General features: G+C 37.5%; 2 protein-coding genes across 5 annotated transcripts in view; one reads left to right on the top strand and one right to left on the bottom strand.

The window, feature by feature from the left end:
* Nucleotides 1-5,479: 5,479 nt before the first annotated feature.
* On the bottom strand, nucleotides 5,480-12,413 carry NPY5R (neuropeptide Y receptor Y5). Of its 3 annotated transcripts, none has more exons than XM_037830942.1 (3): nucleotides 12,361-12,413; nucleotides 11,750-11,856; nucleotides 5,480-7,029 (listed from the first exon to the last, which is right to left on the bottom strand). In XM_037830942.1, exon 3 carries the CDS (start codon nucleotides 7,018-7,020, stop codon nucleotides 5,680-5,682), a length of 1,341 nt encoding a protein of 446 aa, XP_037686870.1. In that variant the 5' UTR covers nucleotides 7,021-7,029; nucleotides 11,750-11,856; nucleotides 12,361-12,413; the 3' UTR covers nucleotides 5,480-5,679. The 3 variants fall into 3 exon arrangements, with proteins under 3 accessions (XP_037686870.1, XP_037686869.1, XP_037686871.1); XM_037830941.1 differs by lacking the exon at nucleotides 12,361-12,413 and adding an exon at nucleotides 12,075-12,130; XM_037830943.1 differs by lacking the exon at nucleotides 12,361-12,413 and adding an exon at nucleotides 11,068-11,475 and having other exon boundaries at nucleotides 11,750-11,866.
* The window catches only part of NPY1R (neuropeptide Y receptor Y1), a 25,290-nt gene continuing 16,162 nt past the window's right edge, over nucleotides 11,167-20,294 (top strand). For both annotated transcript variants that reach the window (XM_037830948.1, XM_037830945.1), the window contains exon 1: nucleotides 11,167-11,453. The gene's annotated coding sequence lies outside the window, so the exon portion shown is untranslated. The remainder of the gene's footprint in view (nucleotides 11,454-20,294) is intronic.

Below are 20,294 nucleotides of genomic sequence, written 5' to 3'. Positions count from 1 at the left end.
TGTCATTTATCCCACATCTGTTCCTTTTGATTGCATACCAAATTATTGCAACTTTAAAAATACTTGGAAATAAGTGGGAAAATCCCAACTTTATATAGGTGTCTGAAGTAATCTTATTGAAACTTGGGTTTTGCTCAAAAAAAGCCAGAAAAAAGGGGCATACATTCTTTAAAAGATTTAGAAATTGAAGGAAGACCTTAAATTAACATCAGGTGTCTACTGTCTACACCCTGAGAGAACCAACATGGTGATCTGAAAAGTGTCACTGTTTTTGACAGAGACCTTCTATGAAAACAGAATGAGTTTCAAACAAGGAAATTTTTTTTTTTTTCATTTTCGTGTTCTAATAAGTCAAAGAAGGAAATTCTTGGCAAGAATCCCATTCCTCTTCATGAAAAAAACATCACAATAAGGAAAGGGGCAATATTTCACAGTTTTGATCCAGATGCATAATAGAACAAAGGAGCAAAATATAGGAAAAGTAATAGAAGAAAGCAAAATGAAAGGTATTTGGTTATCTCCAGGAGAAAAAGAGAGGTGCAACAAGTAAATTCTGAAAGAGGGCTTCAAATCAGTTATTATTGAGTGTGGAAATCCTAAGTCATCAGACTTGAAAAGAGACCAGGAGCAATTGGTTAGAAAGTCCAAGATTATGGTAGACCTTTCCTCTTTCTTATCTATCTCCTGAGTTGCCACCCAAACTCTTAACTCAGCAATATGAACCCATATCCAACAAAGGTATTTATAAAGACTGTCAAAGCTTCTGCTTAATATAGTATCTTTTTTTTTTTAGACAAATCTTATTTTAAATAATCTTTAGCAATATTCACTATCTATAGAAAGATTTTGATTTTTTTGCCTTTAACACATGATACTAAACTTACTGTAAAATAAGTTAGAATAACTTCACAAATTCACAAATGATATTATGCATTTTAGTGTCAAGTGCACATTAAACCATCGACTTAGATGCAACATAATGTTTACAAAGTAAAAAATATACCATGAAAACTCAAATAAAAAACAAAAATCTGCTTCTGTAACCCGATGTAACAAATAACCATGTCCTCCAGGTTTCTTAACTGGAAGTATGGTTGTGTTACATGGGCTAGTGCATGGCACAAGGAGTCCTCTTTTGATGAAACTATCAGTCTCAATCCTTCTTTAGCTTCTAATTTAAGGGGATATTGAGGCAACTTTGGTAAATTTTAGTCAGATCTATCTGGACCCTTATAGGCTCAGCTCCAAGTATTTTACCTACATTACTTAAATATTTGGCCCATAAAGCCTCTGGAATTAATTACCTTAGGAGGACTTGTGTCTGGAACTACAGAAACCAACTAGGGTAATCAAAGTCCGCTGTTAACTGATGGTGAATCAAAGAGTCCTCTGGGTTTTCAAGGAATAGACTCCCAGGCTTGCATTCTATTTTGCAATGTAGTTTGCTTAATAAGTCTCTACCCAAGAGGTTAATTGATGTGCTCTTCCAGAGAATAAATGGATAGGTGTCTTGTAAGGGTCCTATAGTCACATTCAATGGTTGAAATTCTTACTATGCTAATAATTTGGTCACTCTGAGGAAGAGGTGCTGGAAGGGTAGAATTAATAGTTGAGAGTGTGGCCCTCGTATCTATTAAGAAAGTCTGTTTTACCCTATTAAATATAATTTGATTTTCCCTTTTTTCATCTAGTCGAATCAAGGGGAAGAGGCCACATTCTCTGTTGGAGGTCCTTCAGGATTTGTGTGTTGGGAAATTTGATTGACATCTTTCCCTTTTTTCTGAAGGATGGAGCATTCTTTTTTCCCACATCCCCCTTTTTTTGCAATACCCAAATGTCTTTATTACAATTATTGGCTGAATGGGACAAAGGGGAATTTAGTTGCTTAATTTGCAAGGCCGGAAGTTTGTGTTTAGTAGAATCTCATTTTTGTTACAGCATCCTTTAAAAGTGTTCTGCAAAGTGTTGAAGTTCAGAAAGGGAGCTATTTCCCAGTAGATCTTTTGCCTTCACATTGCATTCCTGATCTCTGGTTTAATTCTATTAGTAAGTGTGAAGATAGAGCGGGGGTTATATCTGAACTTTCTTTAATTCCCGAGTGCTTCTAAAAAGTGCTTTCTCACCTGTCCCAGTAATCCCAGATGGTTTCATCCTTTTTCTTTTTACAAGTTTGGATAAGGGTCCAATCAATTTTAATGGGAAGTGTTTCAGATATGCCTCATGAAGGACTGGCCTATTTTTGTACCCCTTTTTATGTTATCTGGTCTAGCATTAAGAGACAGGTCCTATAGCCCCAGAGGAATACCTTCTATATTTCAGGGGGCCTCCAAATGTGTTAAAAGACAAATCAGAGTCAAGTTTGCAGACTACAGCATTTTATTCAAGACACTAAAATTTTGATGCAGCAAGGAAGCTGGATCACTTGCAAAAACGGAAGCAGCTTTGACTTTCTAGGGATGGCAAATGATTTTTGTAGCCATAAAAGGAAGTTAGCTTGACTCCTATTAATTGTACATGAGTTTGTCTGTCTCACAGGGGTGAATTTAGGGCAGGTGGGATTTATTTTGTTTTGAGTCGTATGTAGTAAACTAGGGGCTTGATTGGCTATCTGTGTTGGCTGCCTTGGTGGGCATTTCAAATTTCCAAAGATCTTAAAGAAAACTCAAAAAGGAGTTCCTTCAAAAAAGACGTTAGGACATGGGTCTTTTTTGGCTCTGAGTAGTCCTCAGGACAGTCTCTACATAGTTTTATCAATAGCGTTGAATAGGTATCTGTTGAATAAAAGAATTCTCATATAAAGTCTCATATTTACTTATTTTAGTTTCTTGTGCTTTTCTCAGTTTTTTTGTTTTAAAATCTATTTTTTGATTAATGGGCAACATAGCTAACAGGAATAATTTAAATAACCACTAAATCTCAATTTAATATCTCTTCCAGAATTAAATATTTTTAGTTAATTGTTAACATAATGAGGTTGACTGTTTATGATTTCATCTCCATTTATTTCCCCCAGCCATGCTTTGTGAAGGTGCTATTGAACAAGTAATCAAGTCAGACACCAGGAGAGAATAGAAAGAAAAGTTGGATAATCAGCCCTTGAGCAATGGAGAGGTAACAGTACATAAATTGTTAAACTCACTAAGAAAGTCTCCATGGAAGAACCTGTTATACATAATAACCTTCTAAAACCATTAATCCCAAATTTAATGACTTCTATCCACCAACCCATTCAAATTTCTCATCAACTTTCAATTATTACGAATGCTCAGTCATTTCTGGTTAGGGAAGATAAATTGCTTCCTTGGAGTTCAGTAGTTTAAGAACTCCACATTAGTTTATCCAGTTTGACTAAATCCATCTATCAACAACCATAAAGTTGGTGTTAACAACTATTGTACATTTGTTAACGTACATTACTCAGTAAAATACCTCCCTATGTCTTTATATTTGCTTATCAGTATTTTTTTCTTGTTTGAAGTTAAATCTTGAAATTGTGCTATTGAAAGTGAGAATGTCTATTGCTTTTAAATAAGAGGTCATTCTTAGGTTTAGAGTTTTTTTTGCTATTTGTCCATGGTGAGACATTAGTTTTGAATTCAAGCAATGAAGGGGAAAATCAGTTTTAAATTTAAAAAAGTTCTTCTTTCCCAAAGCAAACCTTGATGTTCTGAACATAGTTTTACTATAAGTCATTATATATAGAAAAAGGAAGATATTTAGTAAGGGATGTTCTTACTAGGCAGGAAGAAGTTCAAGGTCTTAGACTGAAAAGGGGAGGAAAGAAAAAGAAGAGAGAACTGAAGTTTCTTCACTTTTTCCATCTGCTATCAGATAAAAACTTGGGGAGAATAACTCAAACAGAACCATTTAGAGTGGGGGAAGTAAAAGCAGTTTTGTAATTGAAAGTTTAGAAAGTGATCAACAGCAGAATGCTCTTGTACCAACTTGCTATGGACAAAAAAGAGTAGCTACAGCATCTTAGAGTGTTTGGGCAAGCCCCGTCTGCCTATCTCAGTGATCTCTGTGAGGAATAGAATTTCCTAAATTCCTGAAGAGTTCCCAGGAATGACTTTAAAGTTTACGAGTAGTCCCCAGACTTATCAAGGGACAAAGTCATTGACTGCCTGGCAAGACCATGCAGAGTAGAAAGACGAGGCTAGGAATGAGCTGGAGGATACGGCTGAGACTCAGAGTGAAAGTGCAGTCAGTGGGAGTTTGTCTGACAATGTCAGCAAAGGTAGGGGGTTCCGGGACTGGACTCTCAGACTCTGACCATGCTGAGAACAGATAATAGATACATTAATACAGCAGAGGCAGAAGGTGATGCAACATGGAGACCAGAAAGTGATTGCACCTCAACTGGAGTTCAGCAGGAGCCAAAAGAGGGCACCATGCAAACCAGGGCCATTTCCCACACAGCATGAGATCACATCCACTTCCCCACTGTGTAGACATTGTCTAAGAAAGGAGGATCTGGGCAGAAAGAAAGACCTCAGAGAAATTTTGGACTTTGAAATTATTAAATACTTACTTAAATGACCTACGATTTGCAAATTTAAAATGTTTTTTGCTTGTTTTGTTGTTTTCCCTTATTATGGGAATGTTTAAATCAGTTATAGAAACTGAAGAGATCTATGTTATTTTGCACAGCTGAGCAATATGTGCAAGTATTCCATTATTTTCAGAGACTTAGTGTTTTTTTGTTTTTGTTTTCATTTTTTTTTTTTTAAACTGACCAAAACAAACAAAAAAAAGCTCTAGTAATTGAAAAGACTGACTTCCGTAGAGTATGGCATGTGAGGCCTAGTTACTCAAATGCTAAAAACTATATTAATCATTATATATGTTGGCCCAAAAAATTAACTAACTTTTTTTCTGCAGATACTTTAAATATTCTTTGAAATTATTTAATTCTTGGAATACAAATACTATTTATACTTAACATTTTAGAATATAAAAGATGTATACAAAAACAACCTTTATTTGATAGTGTTTAATGTAGTGGTGTAAGTTTAGAAAAGATTTAACATCTATTTTTATTTGGTGAATTAATTGTGTATTGCTAAAACAGTGGGTTAAATTGACAGTTTGACCAATTCTTAATTTGGTAGGAAATAAGCATTTTTCTTTAGGATTTCTGAATGTGTCTCAATGTTTAAAATTATAATCATGATTGGGGCATACATCTGTTGATTAGCTATGATAGGCTGAGAATTCTAAAGTTTTCACAAACTATATATTTAGAAAGCTGTGAAGTAAAAATAAAAGAATTTATATTTTATAATAGATATTCCACAACTTTAAAACTAAACTTTCTTCAGGGAAAATATTTTTGCTTTATTATATTTTAGGCAAAATATATTGAGTTGGTTAAATATACTTTTATTTCAAACAAAAATTATATTTCATCCATTTACAAGGCAGAGATGAAATGAAAGAACAAAATTACTTTTTAAAATGAAACTACAAATTAGATTGACACTGACTATATAATTTAAATGAATTCCTCATATTATAACACATTAAAATTATCTTCCATATATTTTGAACTGATAAGTTAAAATCTTTCACATAAATTACATATGTTAACAAAATTTCTTTTTGTTATATATACATAGTTTCAGTGAATAAATTTTAGATCATCCCAACATTTGTTCTTTCCTTAGTAAACAGTGAGAATTATGCCATATGAAGACAGTGTATAAGGGACATTAAATCAGCTTTGATTCCATTATTAAGAAACCCATATAAAATTGGATTAAGACAACAAGACATCATGCCTAACAAATGGCAAATGCAATACACCAATTTGAAATGCCTGTTTGAAATAAGGTTATCATTAAAATCAGTTACCACATGGAAAAGATGTAGTGGCATCCAACTAACAGCAAACACTATTATCAATATGGTCAGCCTGTAGAAAACACTTCGGGATCTCTTTTTTATTCTATTGATAGAATGGTTTACTCTCATTTCATGAACATTTGAGTTTTCTCCAGGTTTCATCTCAAAGCAGATAGGAACCCCTGGTATGAACTTACTGGATGAAGAATGCTGACTTCTCACAGAGCCAAAATTTTCTGGATGCATTCCTGAATGGTTCTCTTGAGGGGGTCTCACTGGAGCAGGTAGCACACATGCTGTCTTCTTGCTGTATCTTCTTCTGTGTTTTCTGATGAACGAGTAACTCCATCTGTGGCTGTGGGACAGTTTCATGTGAAGCCCACTCTTTTTGGATGAATGAAGAGTTAAGTTAATCATCTCATTTTCTTCTAGTCTGTTTTCTTTGTTGGACAATTCACAGCTTATACTCCTGCAGACAGTGGTGTGACTGACAGTTAGACAAACTAAGGGCAGAATATACTGAACTAGCAATAAAGAGATAGTGAAAGCAATCCTGTAAGAATCAGATGGCCACGACTCAACACACAGATACCTGCTGCTCAGTGACTCTGAGCCAAATGTTTCCTGAAGTTCCACAAGACTGTGAAATACTGGAAGGGGAGAACAAATCGCAAAACCTAGTGTCCAGACAGTAGCTATCAGGAAGTAACCATGGTTTGCTGTTAAATTATTAGAAAGAGGATGTTTTATCATGTGGTACCTGACAATGGCAATTGATATTAAAATTAACGTTGAAACCAGAACTGACACACATTGAAGGAAAGGCATAACATGGCACATGACTTTGCCAAACATCCACTGATCCAGTAAGACAGACGTCAGTGTGAAAGGTGAGCAAAACAGCACAACCAAGATATCAGAGAAGGCCAAATTTCCTATGAGGAAGTTCACAATAGTCTTCTGATTATGCTTTTTCATGAGAGCCATTAAAATAAGTAGATTCCCCATAAAACCAAGAAGACTTACAAAGGTATAGAGCCCAATCAAAAAGTACTGTAAGTCATCTACACTGCTTTTATAATCATCCCAGACAGGAAAACCAGAATTCCGAGTGGCAGCAGTATTGTTCTCTGTAGCAAGTGTCTTGTTATAATAATCCTTGAGCTCTAAATCCATGTTATAGTCCTGCTTGAAATAAAAACACATTAGTTAGCAACTTGTAAAAAAAAAAGAAATACATGACTACTATTAGTTAATTAGTTAAGAAGGAAGCTAAATTTTACAATTTCCTCCCAATACCTTATTTCGTAAGAAAGTTTAATGAGCTCTTTAATGTTTCCTAAGTGCAGTACAAAGGTCAGCCAATAACAATTACACTAAGTTTGAGACTCTTCATTTCTATGATGTATTAACTTGTGTTAAAGTAGCAGACCTTGGTTTTTAAATTTATGTAGGAAATCATGTAAGAAAAGGAAAAGAAAAATGAAGATAAGGACTGCAAGATAATTTGTTATAACTCACTGAAGTTATTCTCTAATCAATGTACCCATTACATGGAGTAGTCACATAATCTTGCCTCAAAAAATTCCTTAATCTTTCTTTCCTACCTGAATCAAAACCAAACTTAAAAGTCACCTGTCCTAAAATATTCCCTGGTCAACTCAATGAGATATAATCTCCTCTATCTCTACTTCTACCCGTAATGTTCTGTTTATAGTTGTCTGATGCTACATGTCAGAATCTGTTGTGCATTGCAGTTATAATGTATATCAGTCTACCTTATTTATTTATAAGCAGTGGAAAGGCAGAAGCTGTCTCTTACTCACCCTGGTATCCACCACAATACATAGCATAGTTACTTCAACATTGTAGGTGTTAAGTAAATATTTATGGGGAAATGAAAAGTTCAAACAGAAGTCTTGTGACACATTATCTAGTTCAACCAGTGTTCAAATTTCAGCTCTTCAAATATAGGGGCACTATCCCAGGATCTAGGAGTATATAGGCACTCAATAAATATTTATCAAGCTGTCCTGCTGAGTATGTGAACAGACTGCTGGATTCCATGAGTTTCATGGTCAATTCTCGGTCCTTTGAAATGTGTCCGATTAGCATGAATTAGGAAAATTACTCATCAGCAATACTTACCAAAATTTGCCTGCTTTAAAAAATTTTTAAAGTTATATATAGATTTCAGCTTAAAATAGATTAAATTTATATTTTAACAAAAACATTTTATCGTAAATTTAAATGTGAAACTGATATTAATATAACACCCCATATTAAGATTTTTTTTCCATTTCAAACAAACTTAATAATGCTACACTACAATGGACTACTTATTTTTACATCTTAGAAATTTGATGGTACTGCTAGAGGAAGCACAAAATTGCTTGTAATATCAATGAGAGACAAAGGGAAGCCCTCCTCCATTTGAAAAGGCATTTCATTATTTAATAAGAAATTACTACAGGAAATGCAGGACAACAATAGTTAATTATTTTGATGAATTTACAATGTTATAGAGAACCTGATGTACAGATAGCCAAAAGGCACTTTTACCTACATGCCAAAATATATTTATTTACTTAGTTCTAGATCTATAACTGGATAACTATCCTTAAAACTATAAAAATATATAACTATTTAGATTAATAGGAAACATTATTATCTTCATTTTGTAAGGTACATACAGGTCTTGGTCTAATAAATTTCCAACTATGAGACAGTATTGTTTAGATACACTCAGTAATAAATAGTTCAACTTATGCTTTATAGACAAGAGTGACATAGGATGATAAAGGCTTCATTTTGTGATGAGAAAAGTGTTCAAAGCTTAACCTTTCTACAATTTCTACAACTGGTTCTATATTGAGTTACTTCTGGAAACTAAGTATATCCCTTAAAAGAAAAATTAATTCAAAAGCTGAGGATTCTGTTCGTTCATTATAGACCCTAACTTACATTGCGATTGCATCAAGTTGAATAGGAGAACTGATACAAAAGTGACTCGCATGGCCTACTGAATATCTTATTCATATGACTAGTCAGTGGCCTCCCAGCTACTGATAGTTCTGAGAGCCTCTAATCAAAATATCTTTGACTAGTGTTTTAGTCCAAGTTCCTGTGTTCTGCTGATCCTGGCTTGAGCGAGTTTGTTCATGATCTTGTTCATAATGTGGGCAAGCTGTTTGTAGCTCTGATTCTGCTTGGTTACTCTTAATTTGACTTACTTCCTCAAATCAATCTTACTATGGTCTTAATCTTTTCTCTTCCCTTTGTGATGGGAAGGTACCTACTGATTGCCTTTTCTACTACCAAAGATGGAAAAGAGAGGAATTGGACCATCACTTTTACAATGGTTTTGTGCTTTCTTGACATGTGTCTGGGATGACACTCATTAAGAATATAACATTGCTGTCAAAAATATTTTGTAGTAAGAGGAAATGCTGCATAATATATGGTACCAGAAATAGTGTGGTTTTGAATCTCAAATTCAGATTGCCTCCAATGTGTGATGATACCTCTCTATTAGATTCTGGTAGAGATAAGGGTAAAATGTCTTAATTATTTTCATGATAATGATAGTGCCTGATAGATTATGTTGCATATAGTGGATGCCAGTAAATTTGTTATTAATCATTTTATTATGGAAAAATTCAGAATAGAATATAAATGTGTGTGTGCATCCAATGAAATTAGACAAGTTTTAAATGGCCCAAAACAAAATAAGGAGAAGTTACATATTATATTCAGACAGCCAGTCATGATAGTTTAGGGTAAAACTTTAAATTTGGTATTTATCATTGATAAAGCTATCACACAGGCAACATGAAACCGAAATAGCAAAAAATATATTTATGCCAAATGTTTTTATTCAAATGAAAAATCAGATACATCACATTGCATAGTTTTCCACTAAAATTTTTCTATTTTAAAATATTTGCACATCAAATATTGAATTTAAAAAATTATGAAAACCTCTGCTTCATTGGCAAACAGATGAAGGAAATACCATCCTGAGTATTCATTGGATACTGGGAAAAACTGAGGTCAACAATTCTTTCTCACCTTAAAGATGACCACATATGTAATTCATATATAATTGTAAAGGAAAGGCCTCTTTCATTAACAAATGGCTAAGAAGGATTTGTTCTTCCTTCCTTTATTCATTCAAACAAACATTTACTGAACATCTAATTCACTAGGTGCTCTTTTAGGCTCTGGGTGGTATAAAGAGGACTAACAGTATACAATTTTATGCATCTATGTAATGATACTACAACAAAATATTTTATTCAGATTAAAAGTAATGTCATATGTGAACTTTACTTCATCTGAGATTACAAAAAATTATGAAATATAACCCAAGAGAGAATGTTTTAAACATGAAATATTATTTGACAGAAAATCTGATACTGACTGTGCGAAACCGGTTATCTCTAATTACTATTTAACTTTTCTCTTTTGTGCATAGTTTTATCTCCCACTATCAGAATATCCAGGCTGAAACATCAAACTTTAATCCTCTGAGAAAAAAGTGAAATAATATTTAAAGTCTTTTATCAAACTGTGGCAACTTTCAAAATACAGTAAGTCTTTGTAAATTCTTATAAATTTATTTATATCTGAGACTAACACACATGGAATCTTCTGAATAGACCAAGCATTTTTAGAAAGTATATAATTCTTTAAAGGAATAAAAGGAGGAATTGTAGAGAACTCAAAGATTCTAAGAATAAGATTATACATTTAAATAAGGTTTCTTTATAAGGATAATTTTCTGCCTTATGATAATGCACATTATTTCTTCTCACAAAGGAGGCCAATCACACCAAAGAAAAAAACAGACGTATTTTTTTTTTTTTCTCTAGCAACGATAAAATATCAACCATTGCCTAGTTTGCTGCGATCCTGGAAAAATGACAAGATTCCATATTCCCAAATTTCCCATGAATTATTTTTAAAGCTGGAATCTGGCAAAACTTAAACTGGAAAGATAAATTCAACTCTGCTCAGCTACAAACACAAAGATATGCACCATCCTCCCTTCTCAATTCTAACAGTTTCCCTTGAGAAAACTGAAATTTAAAATTGCATTTCGGGCAGCAAAATTCTGCTGAGCCTTAGGCTAGTTTCATGATGTAGGGCAAGTCTTTTCGGTTTCAGTCCAGCAAGATGCCTCAGTTCCTTTAAAAGATAAACTAACGGAATTAAGCATACCCTAGTTCTGAAATTCGAGGTGTACGGATGTCTGTTATTGTTCGCAGTTGTCAAATGAGGCCACTCTGCAAAAGGGAGCTCAAACCCAGGGACACAGCTGCCTCCGGGTCTCGAGCCAGCTGCGGGACGGCTTGGCAGGTGGACGACCAGAGAGGCGCCCGCGGGCTGTGCCCGAGGCCACCTCAGACCCCGTCTCGGGCTGACTCCGGCCCAGGAACCCCGCCGACTGCCGCTCCCCAGCCTCTGACGCCAGCCAGGTTGCACCCGCGGCGGCCCCGACAGGGGGAAGCTTTGTCGGTCCCGCCCCGCACCCTCCGGATCAGATTCGTACGTGGTTCCCGGACCCTCTCTTTGCGGTGTTCGGACAGTGCCGTTGTCCACTCCGGGTGAGTTGGGGACTGGAGAGTCCTGCCCCACACGAAAAAAATCAGCTCAGTCCCTTCCCCGCTTCATGCCTAGCATTTGCCTGTTTCGCCACCCAAACTCCCGCCTTTCCAGTCGCCCTGCCTTCGGCTTCCCCAACCCGCGCTCCCAAGAGCCCTAAAACACCCCGGGACCGGAGACAGGCAGGCGGGCTCCCGGGGCCCTGCGTGGCCTCCCGCCCGCGCGGGGAACGGCCCCGGCCCCCTGCAGAGCCCAGCTCGGCGCGGAAGGGGGGAGCGGGGGGCGCCGAAGCCCGTACCTCGAGGCGTCCCGGGCGCTGCTGGCGCCTCGGCTCGGGAAGGCTGCTCCGCGCTGCGAAGCGCGGTTGCTCTTGTGCCCAGGCGGCTGCGGCTGCAGGAGGATGATCTGGAGGTGGCGGTGGGGAAGGAGGGGACAGAGAGCCGCGGGGGTTTTAGAGGCGTCTCGGGAACACGTGACCGTTCCGGGGACCCCCGAGACCCTGCGCCAGGGCGCCTGCTCGCGCGAGCTTCAACCAAAGCCCGGCCCCGAGGAATCCCAGCCCCTACTCTGCTGTTGGGGTTTCTAGGAAGAAGCCGCAGACCCCCGAGATGGCTTCTAGTCACCTCAGGTCCTGGTTCTTGGCCGACGCCAAGTTCACTCGACGGATTTTTGACCATTCTGCCCCCATCCCCCACCCCCTCAGCCCAGTGAAGTAAACTCGGAGGAGTCTTGAACAGGAGTGGGAGTGAGTGGGAACATCTCTAAGAGCTTAGGGTGCCTGAGAAAAAGCTTCAAGGCCCAGGTATTCTCTTTGTTCAGATAAAAAAAAAAGGCTCCCCAAACAGAGCACTGCTCTTTCTTGCACATTTTTGGAATGAAGAAGGGAGAAATTTAGACAAAGGAGTTTACCAGAACGTTCAGGGAACCTGGGGAAGTCAGCGGTGATGCACCATGGAGACTAGGAAAATGAATTTATCCTCACTGCCAAGGAGTAGTAGGTGTGGAAGTGGGCTAGTGGTATGAGCAGGAGAGTGAGATTGAAATGGGGTCAACGCCTGTCAAGACTGTATTAAGTAACAAAAAGACAAGACGGTAACGATAGAGATAGGTTAAAAAAAAAAAAAAAGGACAAAAACTTTGTCCTGTTCCTCCTCAACATTTTTTCCATCCTATATTGAGCAAGTTTGCCTTATTTTTAGCTAGTCATAGTTAGCAGGTACATTGGGCTATGTGTGCGTGCACACGTGCACGCGTGTGTGTGTGTAAGGGGTGGGGGGCAGAGAGAGAGATTTTAAGGAGAATTTCCATGTGTCTTTGAAAATAATCATGCCACAGGAAAAGGTGTATTTATTGTATACTTTAAGACTATAAACAATTACTTGGCAGTGTGTCTCAGCATCATGTGTCTGGTGATGAGTGCAATCCTGTGGGACTGGCATTCTGTAAACTGGAGAGGACTGTATCCCTTGGGAACAATGCAACTTGTAAATCTAATTTCTGGGGTAGCAAACTTTGGCTTTTATCCCAGAGGTCAGATAAAAATTCTTGTATTGCTTTGTTGCTGAATTTTAGCATTCAATACACAAGGGATCTGTATAGATTGTCATTTCATCAACCAGAGAGTCATCCAAGAGCTTTTAAATACCAGCTTTTATTTTATTCTTTTCCACTTTATTTCTGGAATACTGGTACATTCTCCCCAAAAGCTTAACACTGTCGGCAGTCTGAGTAAGCCCAGGGTCAGGGGAAGGATGGGAGTGTCAAGAAGGGATGGCACATGAGGAAACAAAGCTTGGTTCTTAGACTTCTTAACTCCAACCTCTGTTCAGTAATGTATAACAAATTTGCCACACGAAATTTCCAACTTCCTGTCCCTTACACAGTTGTAACACATACCCTTTAAATACACATCAGCTTTAAAACAACTTCCAAATGAATCCCATCATGATTATCTTTCAAAAAACTAGTCTGTGCTATAAGCTTTAGCAAATTAAAAATAGAAGATGAATTTTATTTTTTATTTTCCACAAATTTATTTTTTCTTTTGCTGATATGAACCTTTAGGTTGAGGTATCTGCTAGTATTAGAGTATTGAAAATATCTAAATGATGGTAATATGATCGATTGTATACTTTGGATGATTGTATGGTGTGTGAATAAATCTTAATAAAAAAAGAAATTTTAGAGAACTGGTAAAAACATGAGTCCAGAATTGAAAGTTGATATGGTTGGATAATATACTCTTTATAAAGGCATCTGTTAACACGGTCTTAACTTGTCATCATTCTCAAAGATAATTCTGCTTTCAAAAGTTATTCAGCAGGTAGGATAAGATATGAGACATTTCCTGTTCTAGTTTGCTAATGCTGCAGAATGCAAAACACCAGAGATGGATAGGCTTTTATAAAATGGGGGTTTATTTCACTACACAGTTACAGTCTTAAGACCACAAAACGTCCAAGGTAACACCTCAGCAATCGGGTACCTTCACCGGAGGATGGCCAATGGCGTCCGGAAAACCTCTGCTAGCTAGGAAGGCAGCTGGCATCTGCTCCAAAGCTCTGGCCTCAAAATGGCTTTCTCCCAGGACGTTCCTCTCTAGCAAGCTTGCTCCTCTTCAAAACATCACTCACAGCTGCACTCAGTGAGTTCCCTCTCTCTGAGTCAGCTCATTTATATAGCTCCACTGATCAAGGCCCACCCTTAATGGGCAGGGCCACGCCTCCACGGGAACATCTCATCAAAATCCTCACCCACAGCTGGGTGGGGCACATTCCAAGCAAATCTCTGCCCCACAAGACTACAAAGATAATGGCATTTGGGGGACACAACACATTCAAACCGGCACATTTCCTTTACTAGACATTATAAATATTTTTAAAGTCAGCAGGGTCCATGATCAAATCTTTTTTTTTTAATTCATTTTATTGAGATATGTTCACATACCATGCAGTCATACAAAACAAAGTGTACATTTGATTGTTCACAATACCATTACATAGTTGTGCATTCATCACCAAAATCAATCCCTGACACTTTCATTACCATGCACAAAAAAATAACAAGAATAATAATTAAAGTGAAAAAGAGAAATTAAAGTAAAAAAGAACACTGGGTACCTTTGTTTGTTTGTTTGTTTGTTTCCTTCCCCCATTTTTCTACTCATCCATCCATAAACTAGACAAAGGGGAGTGTGGTCCATATGGCTTTCCCAATCCCATTGTCAACCCTCATAAGCTACATTTTTATACAATAGTCTTCAAGATTCATGGGTTCTGAGTTGTAGTTTGATAGTTTCAGGTTTTTACTGCTAGCTACTCTAATTCACTAGAACCTAAAAAGGGTTGTCTATATTGTGCATAAGAGTGCCCACCAGAGTGACCTCTCAGCTCCTTTTGGAATCTCTCTGCCACTGTAGCTTATTTCATTTCCTTTCACATCCCCCTTTTGGTCAAGAAGATGTTCTCCATCCCATGATGCCAGATCTAGATTCCTCCCCGGGAATCATATTCCACGTTGCCACAGGGAGATTCACTCCCCTGGGTGTCTGATCCCACGTAGGGGGGAGGGCAGTGATTTCAACTGCCAAGTTGGCTTAGCTAGAGAGAGAGGGCCACATCTGAGCAACAAAGAGGTATTGGGGAGGAGGCTCTTAGGCACAATTATAGGAAGGCCTAGCCTCTCCTTTGGAGCAACAGTCTTCCCAAGGGCAAGTCCTGTGGTAGAGGGCTCAACCCATCAAACCACCAGTCCCCTATGTCTGTGAGCACATTAACAACCATCGAGGTGGGGAAGCCCAACACCCCTGGATTCTCCACCAGCTCCTCAAGGGGGCTCTGCATATTTTTTTCATTGTTTTTTTTTTTTTTAAATTAACTTTTTTTTAAAATCAACTATATAAAAAATAAAAATAAATTTAAAAAATTAAAAAAACATACAATAAAAGAACATTTCAAAGAGACCATAACAAGGGAGTAAGAAAAAGACAACTAACCTAAGATAACTGCTTTACTTCCAACATGTTCCTACTCTACCCCAAGAAAATAACCTAATATAGCAACATTTCTGTGAATTTGTTGCTACCATACCCATCAGAAATTAACAGACCATAGTCATTCCTGGGCATTCCCAGAACGTTAAATTTACCCACGATAGCTTATCTGTTCTTATTGGATTATTATTCCCCCTTCCTTAATTGCTCTCTATCACTAGTTTCCCTACATTCTACATTATAAACCATTTGTTTTACATTTTTCAATGTTCACATTAGTGGTAGCATATAATATTTCTCTTTTTGTGCCTGGCTTATTTTGCTCAGCATTATGTCTTCAAGGTTCATCTGTGTTGTCATATGTTTCACGACATCATTCCTTCTTACTGCCACGTAGTATTCCATCGTGTGTATATACCACATTTTATTTATCCACTCATATGTTGAAGGACATTTGGGTTGTTTCCATCTCTTGGCAATTGTGAATAATGCTGCTATGAACATTAGTGTGCAGATATCTGTTCGTGTCACTGCTTTCAGATCTTCCAGGTATATATCGAGAGTTGCAATCGCTGGATCAAAGGGTAACTCTGTATCTAGTTTTCTAAGAAACTGCCAGACTGACTTCCAGAGTGGCTGAACCATTATTCAGCATGATCCAATCTTACAGCTAATAGGGAAAGCAGGACCAACACTTGAAAAAATCCAAAATATGAGAATTATCATCAGGAGGAGCATAGCATTAAGCAAACAATTATAGTGATAACTATGCACAAATGCAGAAGGCATTTTTTTTTTTTTTTTTTTTTTTTTTTTTTTTTTTTTTTTTTTTTTTTTGGTGTAACTTTTTTTTTTTTAATGCTTTTAAACAGTTGTTTTTATTTTTATTTTTTTTTTTAATCATCATTTTATTGAGATATATTCACATACCACGCAGTCATACAAAACAAATTGTACTTTCGATTGTTTACAGTACCATTACATAGTTGTACATTCATCACCTAAATCAATCCCTGACACCTTCATTAGCACACACACAAAAATAACAAGAATAATAATTAGAGTGAAAAAGAGCAATTGAAGTAAAAAAGAACACTGGGTACCTTTGTCTGTTTGTTTCCTTCCCCTACTTTTCTACACATCCATCCATAAATTAGACAAAGTGGTGTTTGGTCCTTATGGCTTTCCCAATCCCATTGTCACCCCTCATAAGCTACATTTTTATACAACTGTCTTCGAGATTCATGGGTTCTGGGTTGTAGTTTGATAGTTTCAGGTATCCACCACCAGCTACCCCAATTCTTTAGAACCTAAAAAGGGTTGTCTAAAGTGTGCATAAGAGTGCCCACCAGAGTGACCTCTCGGCTCCTTTTGGAATCTCTCTGCCACTGAAGCTTATTTCATTTCCTTTCACATCCCCCTTTTGGTCAAGAAGATGTTCTCCGTCCCACGGTGCCAGGTCTACATTCCTCCCCGGGAGTCATATTCCACGTTGCCAGGGAGATTCACTTCCCTGGGTGTCTGATCCCACGTAGGGGGGAGGGCAGTGATTTCACCTTTCAAGTTGGCTTAGCCAGAGAGAGAGGGCCACATCTGAGCAACAAAGAGGCATTCAGGAGGAGACTCTTAGGCACAAATACAGGGAGGCCTAGCCTCTCCTTTGCAGCAACCGTCTTCCCAAGGGTAAAACTTATGGTAGAGGGCTCAACCCATCAAACCACCAGTCCCCTATGTCTGTGGTCATGTTAGCAACCATGGAGGTGGGGTAGGCGAATACCCCTGCATTCTCCACAGGCTCCTCAAGGGGGCACTACATCTTTTTTTTTTTTTTTTTTTTTTTTTAACTTTCCCTTCTTTTTTCAAATCACCTGTATGAAAAAAAAAAGTTAAAAAGAAAACAAACATACAATAAAAGAGCATTTCAAAGAGACCATAGCAAGGGAGTAAGAAAAAGACAACTAACCTAAGATAACTGCTTAACTTCCAACATGTTCCTACTTTACCCCAAGAAAGTTACATAATATAGCAACATTTCAGTGAACTTGTTCTTACTACAACCATCAGAAATTAACAGACCATAGTCATTTCTGGGCATCCCCAGAACGTTAAATAGCTTATCTGTTCTTCTTGGATTATTGTTCCCCCTTCCTTAATTGCTCTCTACTGCTAGTTCCCCTACATTCTACATTATAAACCATTTGTTTTACATTTTTCAAAGTTCACATTAGTGGTAGCATATAATATTTCTCTTTTTGTGCCTGGCTTATTTCGCTCAGCATTATGTCTTCAAGGTTCATCCATGTTGTCATATGTTTCACCAGATCGTTCCTTCTTACTGCCGCGTAGTATTCCATCGTGTGTATATACCACATTTTATTTATCCACTCATCTGTTGAAGGACATTTGGGTTGTTTCCATCTCTTGGCAATTGTGAATAATGCTGCTATGAACATTGGCGTGCAGATATCTGTTCGTGTCACTGCTTTCCGATCTTCCGGGTATATACCGAGGAGTGCAATCGCTGGATCGAATGGTAGCTCTATATCTAGTTTTCTAAGGAACTGCCAGACTGACTTCCAGAGTGGCTGAACCATTATACAGTCCCACCAACAATGAATAAGAGTTCCAATTTCTCCACATCCCCTCCAGCATTTGTAGTTTCCTGTTTGTTTAATGGCAGCCATTCTAACCGGTGTTAGATGGTATCTCATTGTGGTCTTAATTTGCATCTCTCTAATAGCTAGTGAAGCTGAACATTTTTTCATGTGTTTCTTGGTCATTTGTATTTCCTCTTCAGAGAACTGTCTTTTCATATCTTTTGCCCATTTTATAATTGGGCTGTCTGTACTATTGTCGTTGAGTTGTAGGATTTCTTTGTATATGCAAGATATCAGTCTTTTGTCAGATACATGGTTTCCAAAAATTTTTTCCCATTGAGTTGGCTGCCTCTTTACCTTTTTGAGAAATTCCTTTGAGGTGCAGAAACTTCTAAGCTTGAGGAGTTCCCATTTATCTATTTTCTCTTTTGTTGCTTGTGCTTTGGGTGTAAAGTCTAGGAAGTGGCCTCCTAATACAAGGTCTTGAAGATGTTTTCCTACATTATCTTCTAGGAGTTTTATGGTACTTTCTTTTATATTGAGATCTTTGGTCCATTTTGAGTTAATTTTTGTGTAGGGGGTGAGGTAGGGGTCCTCTTTCATTCTTTTGGATATGGATATCCAACTCTCCCAGCCCCATTTGTTGAAAAGACCATTATGGCTCAGTTCGGTGACTTTGGGGGCCTTATCAAAGATCAGTCGGCCATAGATCTGAGGGTCTATCTCTGAATTCTCAATTCGATTCCATTGATCTATATGTCTATCTTTGTGCCAGTACCATGCTGTCTTGGCAACTGTGGCTTTATAATAAGCTTCAAAGTCAGGGAGTGTAAGTCCTCCCACTTCGTTTTTCTTTTTTAGAGTGTCTTTAGCAATTCGAGGCATCTTCCCTTTCCAAATAAATTTGATAACTAGCTTTTCCAAGTCTGCAAAGTAGGTTGTTGGAATTTTGATTGGGATTGCATTGAATCTGTAGATGAGTTTGGGTAGAATTGACATCTTAATGACATTTAGCCTTCCTATCCATGAACATGGAATATTTTTCCATCTTTTAAGGTCCCCTTCTATTTCTTTTAGTAGAGTTATGTAGTTTTCTTTGTATAGGTCTTTTACATCTTTGGTTAAGTTGATTCCTAGGTACTTGATTTTTTTAGTTGCTATTGAAAATGGTATCTTTTCTTGAGTGTCTCTTCAGTCTGTTCATTTCTAGCATATAGAAACATTACTGACTTATGTGCATTAATCTTGTATCCCGCTACTTTGCTAAATTTGTTTATTAGCTCTAGTAGGTGTATCGTTGATTTCTCAGGGTTTTCTAGATATAAGATCATATCATCTGCAAACAATGACAGTTTTACTTCTTCTTTTCCAATTTGGATGCCTTTTATTTCTTTGTCTTGCCGGATTGCCCTGGCTAGCACTTCCAGCACAATGTTGAATAACAGTGGTGACAGCGGGCATCCTTGTCTTGTTCCTGATCTTAGAGGGAAGGCTTTCAGTCTCTCACCATTGAGTACTATGCTGGCTGTGGGTTTTTCATATATGCTCTTTATCATGTTGAGGAAGTTTCCTTCAATTCCTACCTTTTGAAGTGTTTTTATCAAAAGGGATGTTGGATTTTGTCAAATGCTTTTTCAGCATCTATTGAGATGATCAATTGATTTTTCCCTTTCGAGTTTTTAATGTGTTGTAATACATTGATTGTTTTTCTGATGTTGAACCATCCTTGCATGCCTGGAATGAACCCCACTTGGTCATGGTGTATGATTTTTTAATGTGTCTTTGGATTCGATTTGCAAGTATTTTGTTGAGGATTTTTGCATCTATATTCATTAGGGAGATTGGCCGGTAGTTTTCCTTTTTTGTAGCATCTTTGCCTGGTTTTGGTATTAGATTGATGTTAGCTTCATAAAATGAGTTAGGTAGTGTTCCATTTTTTTCAATGTTTTGAAAGAGTTTGAGTAAGATTGGTGTCAGTTCTTTCTGGAAAGTTTGGTAGAATTCCCCTGTGAAGCCATCTGGCCCTGGGCATTTATTTGTGGGAAGATTTTTGATGACTGATTGGATCTCTTTGCTTGTGATGGGTTGGTTGAGGTCTTCTATTTCTTCTCTGGTCAGTCTAGGTTGTTCATATGTTTCCAGGAAATTGTCCATTTCTTCTACATTATCCAGTTTGTTGCCATACAGTTGTTCATAATATCCTCTTATAATTTTTTTAATTTCTTCAGGATCTGCAGTTATGTCACCTTTTTCAT

This window comes from Choloepus didactylus, chromosome 3, assembly GCF_015220235.1.
Source record: "Choloepus didactylus isolate mChoDid1 chromosome 3, mChoDid1.pri, whole genome shotgun sequence".
Lineage (NCBI taxonomy): Eukaryota > Metazoa > Chordata > Mammalia > Pilosa > Megalonychidae > Choloepus > Choloepus didactylus.
Note: the sequence above shows the minus strand (reverse complement) of the source record. Positions and strands in the feature narration are given on the sequence as shown.

Coding starts and splice junctions, on each gene's coding strand:
- NPY5R (XM_037830942.1), bottom strand. CDS start 7,020: ATGGATTTAGAGCTCAAGGATTATTATAACAAGACACTTGCTACAGAG.